Raw genomic sequence first — 12,791 nt, 5'->3', positions numbered from 1 at the left:
CTATAGTATAAATAAGTACAAGTCTGTATATTCTCAAATAAAGACAAGAAATGTCTCTACTTCACCAGATCAAAACACTTTAGTGATCTTGAGACAGGATGGGCAAAAATGTGTTTCAAAGATCTACCGTTAACAATTCACTCGTACAAAACCAATTGGTTTGGCAGATTGAACATGGTGTTTTCTATCTAATCAGACTGAGATAAGGTGGCGTATGTCTCTAGTGTGAAAGTGTCCAACATTGACTCCAAAGAAATCCCCCCCCCCCCCCCCCCTCTGTGTTTTTGGGACTTTGCACCCCATATGAACACTTTAGAATTCTGTCAGTAAGTGTGTGAATGGATCAGACTGGTATTGGAAAGGGCAGGATACACATTAACACAACCTGTGATAGAAGAGAAGAGCCAGGGACGTTAATCTATCCATTGCTGTCCAGAACTTCACTGCACAGCCAGACCTGAAGATCTCTCACTGGAATCACTAGAGAACATTAAGGATTACATTTTCATTGTGAGGACATGCTTTTGGGATCTATACACTGGAGGTGATCTGAACAGTGAGTGTGAGAAGAGAAATTTAGTAAAGGTTCACATTCACGTCTGGAATAGAGAATTGAGCATTCAATAGGGTTTCAAAATGGAAGAGATGAAAGACACAGAGCTCAGGAAGAGGGTACCATATCACATTCACAGAGATGTACTGGATGAGCTCAGTGTCGACCAAGTTGCTGAGAAATCAGATGTCAAAATTTCAGCAAAAGAAAAACTCAAAGATGCTGTCAGGTGCGTATGTCTGTCTTAGTGCTGAGCTTAAATTACATTGCACATTTAATAATCCACTTGTGAAAATGCTTCTTTTTTTGCATTCTTTCCATTGCAGTTTGTATTTACAGCATTAAGAATGATCATGTTGTTCAGTATGATTTGAGAATGATTCAAAGAGCTTATTGTGCTTTAATGGAAGCAACAACATCTTGAGAAGTCTCAAACTTTTAAACCCCACTTTTAAGTTGCTCTTCTTCATTTTTATAACTTTCTCTATCATTTTCTTTGTTTGTCAGGTGTACAGGCCCAAGGTTTAAGAGCTGTTTCCTATCCTTTGTTCCTCTCCTGGCATGGCTGCCGCGATACCCATTTCGAGAAAATGCTATTGGAGATCTGATATCTGGAATTAGTGTGGGAATCATGCACCTGCCACAAGGTCCAACACAAGCACGTGCAAAGCACACCTGTTACTTGAGATACTGTAGACCTAAACAAAAACACAAACAATCATATGTCACGTGTAATGTATTTTGTGTGTGTAGGTATGGCATATGCTTTGCTGGCTGCTGTCCCTCCTGTTTTTGGTCTCTATTCCTCCTTTTACCCCATTCTCATTTACTTCGTATTTGGAACATCCAAACACATCTCTGTGGGTAAGAACACACACTTTCTTTGATTTAATTTGTTCTTGAAGGGATAGTTTACCCAAAAATGAAATTTCTGTCATCATGTTATTCTAATCCTGCATGACTGACTTTCTTCAGTGGAACACAAAAGAAGATATTTTGAAGAATGTTGGTAACTGTTTTGGTTCCCATTGACTTTCATTGTATGCAAAAAAAAATACAAGGGAATTCAATGGGAACTGAAGCTATTTGGTTACCAATATTCGTCAAGCTATCTTTTGTGTTCCACAGACAAAAGAAAATCATACATGTTTGGAACGACATGAGGGTGAGCAAATGATGTCAGAATTCTTATTTTTGGGTGAACTATTCATAAATCATATATAGCACTTATGTTACAAGCATGATGTCGTTAGGATGCGGGACACTTAAAGGGATAGTTCACATAAAAATGAAAATTCTGTCATCATTTACTCACCCTCAAGTTGTTTCAAACCAGTATGAATTAATTTTTTCTGCTGAACACAAAAGAAGATATTTTGAAGAATATTGGTAACCAGACATTTTTTCAAAATAACTTCTTCTGTGTTCAGCAGAATAAAGAAATTCATTCCTGTTTGAAACAACTTGAGGGTGAGTAAATGATGACAGAATTTTCATTTTTGTGAACTATTCCTTTAAGAACTGGTTGATATTACTGATTTCAAACCTGCGCTTTAGGTGTCATATGTGATTTGAGAGCTGCCAGTGAACATTATTGGCAAATAGTGACATACATTTCATTCTGTTTTCACATAAAGCTATTGCACGACTTGAAATATGGCTCAATAGATATTGTTGTATGGACTACTGTTATGGTGCTTCTATAGTGCTTTTTTTGAGCGATTGACAGCCTTTTGTCACAGTTCACCTTGTTGATTCAGAATGAGTGAGAAAATAATGAAAGATTTTACATTTTTCAGTGAACTATCCCTTTAAATCCATCTAGACATTTGATCCCCACAAATATAGCAAATATTACCCACACTTTCTAATACTTCTCTGTCTACAGGTACGTATGCAGTTATGAGCGTTATGATTGGCAGCGTGACGGAGCGTTTGGCTCCAGACTCAGACTTCATGATACCAGGCAATGACACCAACATCACCATCTTAGACACTGTCGGCCGTGATGCGGAGAGGGTCAAAATCGCTGCCACTGTGACTTTCTTATCTGGCATTTTCCAGGTGGGTTCTCTTGGAATTGGAATTTGAGTATGTTGCTTTGAAGGTGTGTGTGATTAAGTATTTGTGTGGTGTCTGTGTTTGTAGTTGCTCCTCGGTGTGGTTCGGTTCGGTTTTGTGGTGACGTATCTGTCAGAGCCATTGGTGAGAGCTTACACAACAGCAGCCGCCATCCATGTTATCGTCTCCCAGCTGAAATATTCCTTCGGCATCAACCCACTTCGGTACAGCGGACCTTTGTCTCTTATATATGTGAGTATGAACACATGCTTACAACAATATGTATAACAATAAATGCCATGTGATTAATGGTTCTGGAGCATCAATTCTGATTGACTGATGGCACAGTCCCAAACACTTCATTGAGGACTATGCTGAACTGGGACATAAAAGGCCGTAGACAAGGACCAATAATCACACTTATGTGTAATTTGTGTTTAGTGCCCCCTAGTGGTGGGGGTTATGACTTATGCTCTGAAAGCTATGGATGATTTAATACTTCTTTCACTATTTTTCTTTCTCTCTCCAGACAGTCATAGAGATTTGTGCATTGCTTGGAAAGACTAACATTGGTACTCTGGTAGTTAGCATAGTAACCATTCTTGGCCTGATCGGTGCAAAGCAACTTAGTGCCTTGGCAGCACGCAAAATTCCTCTTCCTATTCCTGTTGAGCTGATCACTGTGAGTTACTTCATACAGTTAAACACACACATGTACACACACATTTACTTTACTTTTACAGCGAACTGAGGACAGAGACTTACACTTTTTTTTGATAAAAGATAATTGCTAATGCCTTACAATAATACAATAATATTTAATGCATTAATTAACAATGATCTATACATTTATTACAGTATTTATTAGTCTTTGTGAACATTAGTTGATAAAATACAACTGTTCATTGTTAGTTCATGTTTGATCTATTAAAAAATATTAGCTTTATACTAATTAGCCATTATACTTAATAATGTATTAGTAAATATTGAAAGAAGTACTTTTATCATATGTTCATATTAATGTAGTTAACAAATGGAACCTTATTGTAAAGTGTTGCCAGATAACTACAGTACCTTTCAAAAGTTGTTCATTTTTTTTGTTTAAAAAAAAAGTCTCTTATGCTCACTAAGGCTGCATTTATTTAATCACAACTACAATAAAAACAGTAACATTGTGAAATATTATTACACGGTTAAATAATTGTTTTTTATTTTAATCAGTTTAGAAATGTCGTTTATTACTGTGATAGCAAAGCTGAATTTTCAGCATCATTACTCCAGTCTTTAGTGTCACATGATCCTTCAGAAATCATTCTAATATGCTGATATGCTGCTTTACATTTTAAAATATATTCAAATACAAAACAGTTATTTTAATTTGTAATAATATTTCGCAGTTTTACTGTTTTTACTGTATTTTTGAATAAATAAATGCAGCCTTGATGAGAGACTTGTACTGTATATACTATTGACTAACCCTGACTTACTCTAACCTAAACCTATACTAAAAAGAAAATGTGTGTATATGTATATGTATATGTATATGGAATTAAAATAGCCCCACATCATCACATAGCCTTCACCATACCTAGAGATTGGCATGGGGTACTTTCCATAAGATCATCTCTCAATGCAAATCAAACTAGCTTTTAGGCTAACTGAAATAAAATCATGCCAATCTCTAGGTATGGTGAAGGCTATGTGATGATGTGGGGCTATTTTAATTCCAAAGGCCAAGGGAACTTTATCAGGATGCATAGTATCCTAAATTTTTTTTTTTTTTAAATACTTAAAAATAAAAATCTGCCTGCCTCTATGGGAATTTAACATAGGGGTGTACTCACTTATGCACCATGTATTTTAAGGAAGAACATTTATTTATTCACGATACATTATTCATTCACAAAGAAAATTGGTGTCCTTAAAGGTTGGATTTTTCCTAATTTTTTAAATTAAGGCATTAAGTTCAATTTCCAAAATATGATTTTTTATTCCTCTTTTTAGTCAACTTTAGCATGGGTGTATTCACTTATACATTGCACTGTATATATATATATATATATATATATATATATATATATATATATATATATATATATATATATATATATATATATATATATATATATATATATATATATATATATATATATAATTTGTCATAGCCTTTCATTCAAAAATTTTATTCTATCAAAAATAGATACACATCAGGCTCTTCCAGTTTAGAGGTAATGTACCATATTTCTTTGAGGGTTTCTTAAAGCTTTAATCTTGTTTGTGTATATAGATTATAATTGCCACTGTGGTGTCATGGCAGATGGATTTGAAGACAAAATACAATGTTGAAGTGGTTGGACAAATTCCATCAGGGTAAGTCCAACACGCTAGGCTGCTATGCAACACAAATATGACTTTACAACAGTAGATGAATATTGACAGCTACAAAATCATGTTCAGCACCATAGTACATCTTTATGTTCATATACTCATCTGCACCTCTTCTTCACACTGTAGTCTGCAGGCTCCTGTGGTGCCCGCTGTTTCAATGATGGGTTCAATGGTCGGTGATGCTTTTGCACTGGCTGTTGTTGGTTATGGCATTGCTATCTCACTGGGTAGAATTTTTGCCCTTAAATATGCTTACAAAGTCGACAGTAACCAGGTAAGAGATTCTAAATGGCTATAAAATATTTTATTTTTTTACAAAGCAAATATTAAATTGTTTAATAAGAATATTTCAAATTAATGCTGTACATTTGAAGTTTATATTCATCAAATAATCCTGAAAAAAACACATCACGTTTAAAAAAAAAAATTAGGCAGCACAATTATGCAACATTTCAAATTAGAATGAATCCCGAAGGATCGTGTGCCACTGAAGACTGGCGTAATGGCTAATATCTTTTTTTTTTTTTTTTTTTTTTTTATGTCAAATTTAGTGTCAACATAAGCAATACTACAGCATAGTAAAACTGCAAGACTGGAAAATATGGTTTTAAGTGATATATTTAAGATCTTTGGATGTCATCTCAGTACTAACACAAATAAACAAACAGGGGGAATTTAGCAAAGAGAGAGGTCAGTAACTGATTGATTCTCAAAATGCAAAATGTTTACTCTGTTAGAGAAAAGATGTACCTTGAAAAACAGGAAAAGGGGTCACATACAAAAATGGCAGTTACTCTTTATTTTAAGTTGTTATTGTTATAGTGAAATCATACATTTAAATACTGAGTAATGTTAATTAAAAACATTTACTTACTTAGGTTAAGATTAGGATTTGGTTTAGGGTTAGTTGCATGCAATTATGCATAATTTACTGTTATTACTATAATAGTAATGTGTAACAAGGTGTATCAAATCCAGTTGCCAGTTAAACCCAATTTTTATCTGAAAAACTGGCAGTTTGTGTCTTTTGTTATTCGCTAAGTTGCCGAAAGTCATTGATTCAACCCACAATTGTTTTGCACACAATTCCAAAAGTTTCGTTTGAACATCTTTACTACTTGTAATGTGTTCTCCCCTTGGATCAGGAGCTCATAGCATTGGGTCTGTCTAACTCCATCGGAGGCTTGTTCAAGTGCTTTGCTATCAGCTGCTCTATGTCTCGCACCATGGTGCAGGTCAGCACAGGGGGGAAGTCACAGGTGAGAACGTTAACAAAATGCAAACTGACATTTCCTTTTACACCTATCTCTTCCTAACTTGTTTTTGAATAGATGGATGGACCCTTGAAAAGAAGTGCTCTTAATTTAATGTGTTGATAATACAAAAGAACAAGTATACCTGAATATAAATTTAACTGTAGTATCGTTTATTATTACATTTAAAGTTACATCTAAATTTCAGCTTCATCATTAAAAATGTGTAATTGCAAATATTTTAAATACATGACACAAGTTTACTAAGTGTGTCAAAAAACAACTTACTATCATTTATTTTCATTTAATTATAAATAACATGCAATTAAGTGTCTGAAAACATTCAATAGTATATTCTTTTAGTATGTTATCTGTGTAATTGGTATACTTTTTAAAACTAGACTGTAAAAAAAAAATGTTTTCATGATTTGTTGAAAAGAAATCTTAGATAACTGATCAGGTTCAGATAAAATAATATTTTGATTTTCTATATCTCCATTGTATTAACTCAAAATTTTAATTTCAATGAACTCAAAATTTTAAGGCATCCAGGTTACTTGTTTTTTTTAAGTTAAACCAACAATTGTTATTTACAGTGTATGCTAAATTGTATTACTTTTTCACAAGGGGATAGTTCATTCATTTGATTTTTGAATTAGATTTTGTAGAGTAAAAGTTCAAATTGAATCCTCTCTCTGTCAAACTTTCAGGTGGCTGGAGCAGTGTCTGCTATGGTTATTCTGGTAATCTTGTTAAAGATTGGAGAACTCTTTGAAGAGCTGCCAAAGGTTAGTACCCTGATTCAGCTCTTGTGTGGGTCTGTCATAAATAGTAATAGTATAAGATATCTGGGCTGAAGTCATGAATATGCTAATGTGTCCAATTACATAGGAATATATCAAGACAAATTGTTCATGTGTGTGCTGGCTTCTTTAGGCAGTGCTGGCTGCTATAATCTACGTAAACCTGCAAGGCATGATGAAGCAGTTTGGAGACATCTGCTCTCTCTGGAGGACCAATAAAGTGGATATGGTGAGAGAGAACAAGAAGGAGAAAACAAAGCTTATGCAACACATTAAAAATAGACCTATAAACAAAATAGGACTGAGAGCAAGAGGGAGTGAATAGTGACAGAAAGAATGGGGTAAAAAAGAAAGATCTGAATTGACGGTTATATTATTCTGTCTGTTTGTTTAGGTGGTGTGGGTGATGACTATGATCTTGACAGTGTTGTTCAATCCTGATTTGGGACTGGCTGCATCTATCGCCTTCTCCATCCTCACTGTCGTCTTCAGAACTCAGCTGTGAGTGACAAACCACATAGACAAAGCCTAAATAATTCACAAATGCACCATATTCCCATAATCCTAAACCCTAAATGACTAAACAGTACGTACATGTGCACCATTTGCATAATTAAATGGGAACGTAAAACTGGTTATACATGCAGTCTCCTGTTTCAATTTACACTGTTGAAGATCCCAAGAGAAGATTTTTCGAACGTCATATTTTGTTTCCTTTTGAGTTCCCTTAGCTTGGCCATATGAAATTAAAGTCCTGTTCTTGGCAGCAGGTGCATATAAACTCTCCATCTGTCCCTCCTTGATTTGTTTGCTTTCTTTTCCTTAAATACCAGTTTCTTCTCCTTCCAACAGACCGAAATACTCTCTCCTTGGCCAGGTTCCTGGCACTGACATCTACAGACCAGTAGAGGACTACAATCAGGTGAACATGACCATGACACCACCAACCACTACATCATTACAATACATGCAACTTTGTTCACTTCAACTGATTCTTTAGTTTTGATGTTGTTATATTTGGAACAGCAGAGGTGTTTTTTTAGGCTGGATTAAGGGCATAGTTCAACCTAAATTTTCTGCCTGGCCTGGCACTTGTGGTTTAAAATAAACCTGAATTACACCACACTTCCTGAAACACCTGTTCTTCTACTTATCTTAGATGATCTGATTAATCAACGACACATAACTTCGCTAGAGCATGACGTATCTGCAATTGTTTGACTTGTTTCTTAACAGTTCTCAGGGAGTGTTTGAATGTGTGGGTGTTGTAGTTTCATTTATCAGTTGTGTAACATGTAGGTGCTTTAAGAGAGACCTAGTGTATGTATAATAAATAGTATCTGTAGAGTATCTAAAATGGGTTACATTGTGTATGTTGCAGGTGATCAGGAGTGTAAAGTGGTCAGTTTGTTGTAGTGCTATTAAAACTTTATTTTGAAATTCCAATTCCATGTCAAATGTAATTGGCCACAAGTTACACAGTCTTTGACCTTTAGCAAAATATATATATATATTTTTAATTAAGACTATTGTTTGAAGACAGAGGAAATTAACTCAAGGGATAAATATTCAGTCAATAAACAGCAATTTCATAGCAACATCTGCCTTTGTTAAATGATTAGTATTTTTCTCAGGATTTTCTGTTCTGGTGTCTCCTAGAGCTTTAGTCAGAACACATTACATTTAATTTGGTTCAGTTGTATTTGCATACGTAAATAACTTTGATAATTTGAGAACATTATGATATATTGCTTGACAAAGTTTGTGCATCCAAATCATTTAGAATTTTTTTTTTTAGAAATGATTTATTTCATTATTTATTTCACTGTCTGTTTTACACCCTTACAGGTGAAGGAGATTCCTGGTATAATGATTTTCCGTTCATCTGCAACATTGTACTTTGCCAACGCTGAAATGTACATTGATGCACTCTATGAGAAGGTAGACATGTGCAAACCATACTCACACATATACTCTGATACATATGTATTCACACACATTTACATAACAAGACAGTAAAAAATTATATGATCAATAATTTATGACAACCTATTAGTCCAGTCATTTTATGAAAAAAGGTTGAACAAATTGCAACAGAAGGAAACTCAACTGATTTTGTGTCCTCAATATGTCCTGAGTAAGGAAAAAAAAGCCCTGAAGAATCCCATTAGGAGAAAGTTTCGAAAAGGACCCAAATATAACCTATTCATACGCCTATTCATTCTTTTTCTTACATGAATAGGGTAAAAATTTTAACCTTTAGGTATCACCATGAAAATTACTGAGTTGATTTCTTGCATCAAGACAAACCAAAAATGTATTACAAGTTTTTTGCAATTGTTTATTAACATGGACAAACGGTGCATAATCTAATTACGTATGTGCTAATTTGCATAAATACCACAACAGACATTGGGTCTAGCCAGGTGAAAATGTCTTGTTGAATCTTGTTGACACATAACAGTAAAATACTTAATGTTAAGGTCTGAATGGAACACATTTAGGCTACCCATGAGCATTAATACATAGAGGCAGGAAGAAGTACTTTAAACCAGCCTTTATTCATTTTTAAGAGATGGGGTTTGGGGCTGGGTCCGTGGGACTGTTTCTGGGGGATGAGTCTGAGGGAAGAACAGGAGACAATGGTAAGGAGAATGCAGAAGACAAAAGGTAGGCAAAAGTGAATCCCCAGAAACAGTCCCACGGACCCAGCCCCAAACCCCATCTCTGCATAATTAATAAAGGCTGGTTTAAAGTACTTCTTCCTGCCTCTATGTATTAATGCTCATGGGTAGCCTAAATGGGTTCCATTCAGACCTTAACATTAAGTATTTTACTGTTATGTGTCAACAAGACATTTTCACCTGGCTATACCCAATGTCTGTTGTGGTATTTATGCAAATTAGCACATACGTAATTAGATTATGCACCGTTTGTCCATGTTAACAAACAATTTCAAAAAACTTGTAATACATTTTTTGTTTGTCTTGATGTAAGTAATCAACTCAGTAATTTTCATGGTGATATCTAAAGGTTAAAAATTTTACCCTATTCATGTAAGAAAAAGAATGAATAGGCGTATGAATAGGCTATATTTGGGTCTTTTTCGAAACTTTCTCCTAATGGGATTCTTCGGGGCTTTTTTTTTCCTTACTCAGGACATATTGAAGATACAAAATCAGTTGAGTTTGCTTCTGTTGCAATTTGTTCAAGGTTGACCCCCATTTTGGCTTAAAATGACTGGACTATATGTTTTTACATTGCTTTAACTTTTCAAAGTAAGTTTCAACTTTTTTGTTATACAAGATTCAACTCATCTTTTTAAAGTCAGTTTAATTCAATTTAAATTGAAATGACTAAAACATCCAAGTTGATTGAACTTAAAAATTTAAGGCAGCAACTTTTTATATGTAGTGGGTAATCATCCCAAACATACAATCCAACATAAACATGCACTGTGAGATTATACCAAACAAGCTACTGTACATATAACAAATGCACAGGTCAGGATTTCCATGCAGTAAAAATAAATGTGCGTTTTTGTCCAGACTGGGGTAGACGTGGCTAAACTGCTCTCACACAAGAAAAAATTGGAAGCAAAGAGACTCCGAAAAGAAAAGAAAGCCGCAAAGAAGGCGAAGAAAGAGGCCAAGAAAAGAGCTAAAGAAGCTGCCGTTCAAGCTACTAAGGTCTGCATTTGAAGAGACTGTGTGTTTGCATGTGGGTGTGTGAGATAATATGTGTGTTTGAGTATTCTGACTGAGCCAGTCGTCTGCTTTTAACCAGGGGGAAGATCTGCAGTTGTCGGACACAGATGAAAGCGGAGAGGAGCCGGAGTTGTCACACACAGGGGCAAATGGGGATGTACATGAGATGTCATTCAGTGATCCAAAGGATGTAGTAACTGTGGAGGTGGGGCCTAACTCCGACGCTGACACCACGCTCCCACAGGCAATCATTCTTGACCTGAGCCCAGTCAACTTCCTGGATACAGTTGGCGTGAAAACTCTACGCAATGTGAGACACAATCTGTACTCATTAATGACTTGATGAATATGTAACATGTTTTAACCCCATTGGAACCCTTTGTTTAATGGCAGATCTATAAAGATTATGGAGAGGCTGGTGTACAGGTGTACTTATGTGGCTGCCAGAGTGAGTGAACGATACATACCAATACATTTTGTCTGAATACACTCTTAAAAATAAGGATTTCAAAGTTTTTTTTGCAGTGATTTTATAAAAGAACCATTTTGAGTTCCCCAAATAACCATTTTTTCTTATTGTGAAGAACATTTTAATGATCTAGAGAACCTTTTTCCACTGTAAAGAACCTTTTATTCAATGGAAAGGGTTTCATGGATGTTAAACGTTCTTCATGGAACAATGCCAATAAAGGACATTTATTTTTAAGAGTGTATACTCCTCCATGTCATGTGTTCCCTTTGTTGTCTTCATGACACTTCATGAACACTGAGCATGCAGTCGAGATAGATGTGTTTGTCATCACTGATTGTAATCTCTCTCCCTCTTTCAGGAGGCGTTGTAGAGAGTATGGAGAAGGGTGATTTTTTCAATGAGAAACTAACTAAATCGATTCTCTTCTCATCAGTACATGACGCCGTTCTTTATTGCAAGCAAGGAAACAGCGAGGAGGTACAGTACATCCTTATCTCACACACACATACACAAATGTCAGAGGTTTCCTAATCGTAATCAGACGTGTCAATGAGTGTTGGTGGCCCAGACAGTATTTCGAAATAAACATGCATGAATAAATAATTTCTTGCCTTTCTTCTTTTACAGGTTTTGCAGGGAACACATTTGTAAATCCAAACACCAAACGTGATACAGAACACTCCAGAACCCAATTGTTAATTACACAAATAGTATTTGTTATTGGATTGTTATTTATTGTGTATTTCACCTTGGGGAAGAAAAAAGTAAAGGAGATGTTTTGATGAATAATTTGTTTTAAAAAAATAATAATCACTTTTTAATGTGAAATATCTAAGAATGTGAGAATCTGCCATAGAGTTGCATTGTGCAAGTAGAAAGTAAATCAACTTTTGTAATGGCAAAAGAAAAGAAAAAAGAAAAAACACAGCAATTCTTGACAGGCTTTTCCAGGTCATGGCACTGTAGAGTTCCAGGAACATTTATGACACTGAAATATTACATATGAATGTAAACCAAGTTTCTCACAAAATAATCAGACTACGGGAAAGCTTTACTATACATTAAAAGTAATTTAATATTTTAGCAATATAGTTCAAATGCTTGGGGTCAGTAAAGACATTTCAACATTTCAATTTTAAATAAATGCTGTCCTTTTGAACTTTCTATTCATCAAAGAATGTAGCACAGTTTCCAAAAAACAATATGTTCCTTGAGCACCGAATCAGCATATTGATTTCTGAAGGAGACTGGAGAAATGATGCTGAAAATTCAGCTTGGCCATCACAGGAATAAACAGTTATTTTCAAGTGTAATAATATTTGACAATATTACTGTATTTTTGATAAAATAAATGCAACTTTGGTGAACTTAAGAAAATTCTTGCATATACATTAAAATATTTTACCGACCCCAAACGGTATTGTAATTACCATATAAAATTCAGTTTATGTATTTTATTGTGTATAAGCTATGCTATGTGTTAACTTTGTATGCATGTGTATTTAGAATCAGCATAACTTAAATAAACAGACATTTTCTTATTCTTCTGGTGAA

The 12,791-nt window shown here is 34.8% G+C and overlaps 1 protein-coding gene across 1 annotated transcript; it reads left to right on the top strand.

Moving 5' to 3' along the window:
• Window positions 1-636: 636 nt before the first annotated feature.
• Window positions 637-12,065, top strand: slc26a6.2 (solute carrier family 26 member 6, tandem duplicate 2; the record flags this gene model as incomplete). The annotated part of the gene is made up of 19 exons (XM_084138753.1): window positions 637-782; window positions 1,061-1,200; window positions 1,307-1,417; window positions 2,442-2,617; window positions 2,702-2,866; window positions 3,144-3,296; window positions 4,902-4,984; window positions 5,129-5,276; window positions 6,148-6,261; window positions 6,966-7,043; window positions 7,192-7,287; window positions 7,453-7,559; window positions 7,911-7,980; window positions 8,907-8,999; window positions 10,607-10,747; window positions 10,845-11,075; window positions 11,159-11,213; window positions 11,596-11,714; window positions 11,865-12,065. The coding sequence occupies 19 exons, from the start codon at window positions 637-639 to the stop codon at window positions 11,886-11,888; spliced, it is 2,250 nt and encodes a 749-aa protein (XP_083994879.1). The 3' UTR covers window positions 11,889-12,065.
• Window positions 12,066-12,791: the final 726 nt, after the last annotated feature.

The sequence above is a fragment of the Abramis brama genome, assembly GCF_963993115.1.
Source record: "Abramis brama genome assembly, chromosome: 16".
Taxonomy (NCBI): domain Eukaryota; kingdom Metazoa; phylum Chordata; class Actinopteri; order Cypriniformes; family Leuciscidae; genus Abramis; species Abramis brama.
The sequence above is the reverse complement of the archived record's forward strand: the minus strand, read 5'-3'. Positions and strand labels throughout refer to the sequence as shown.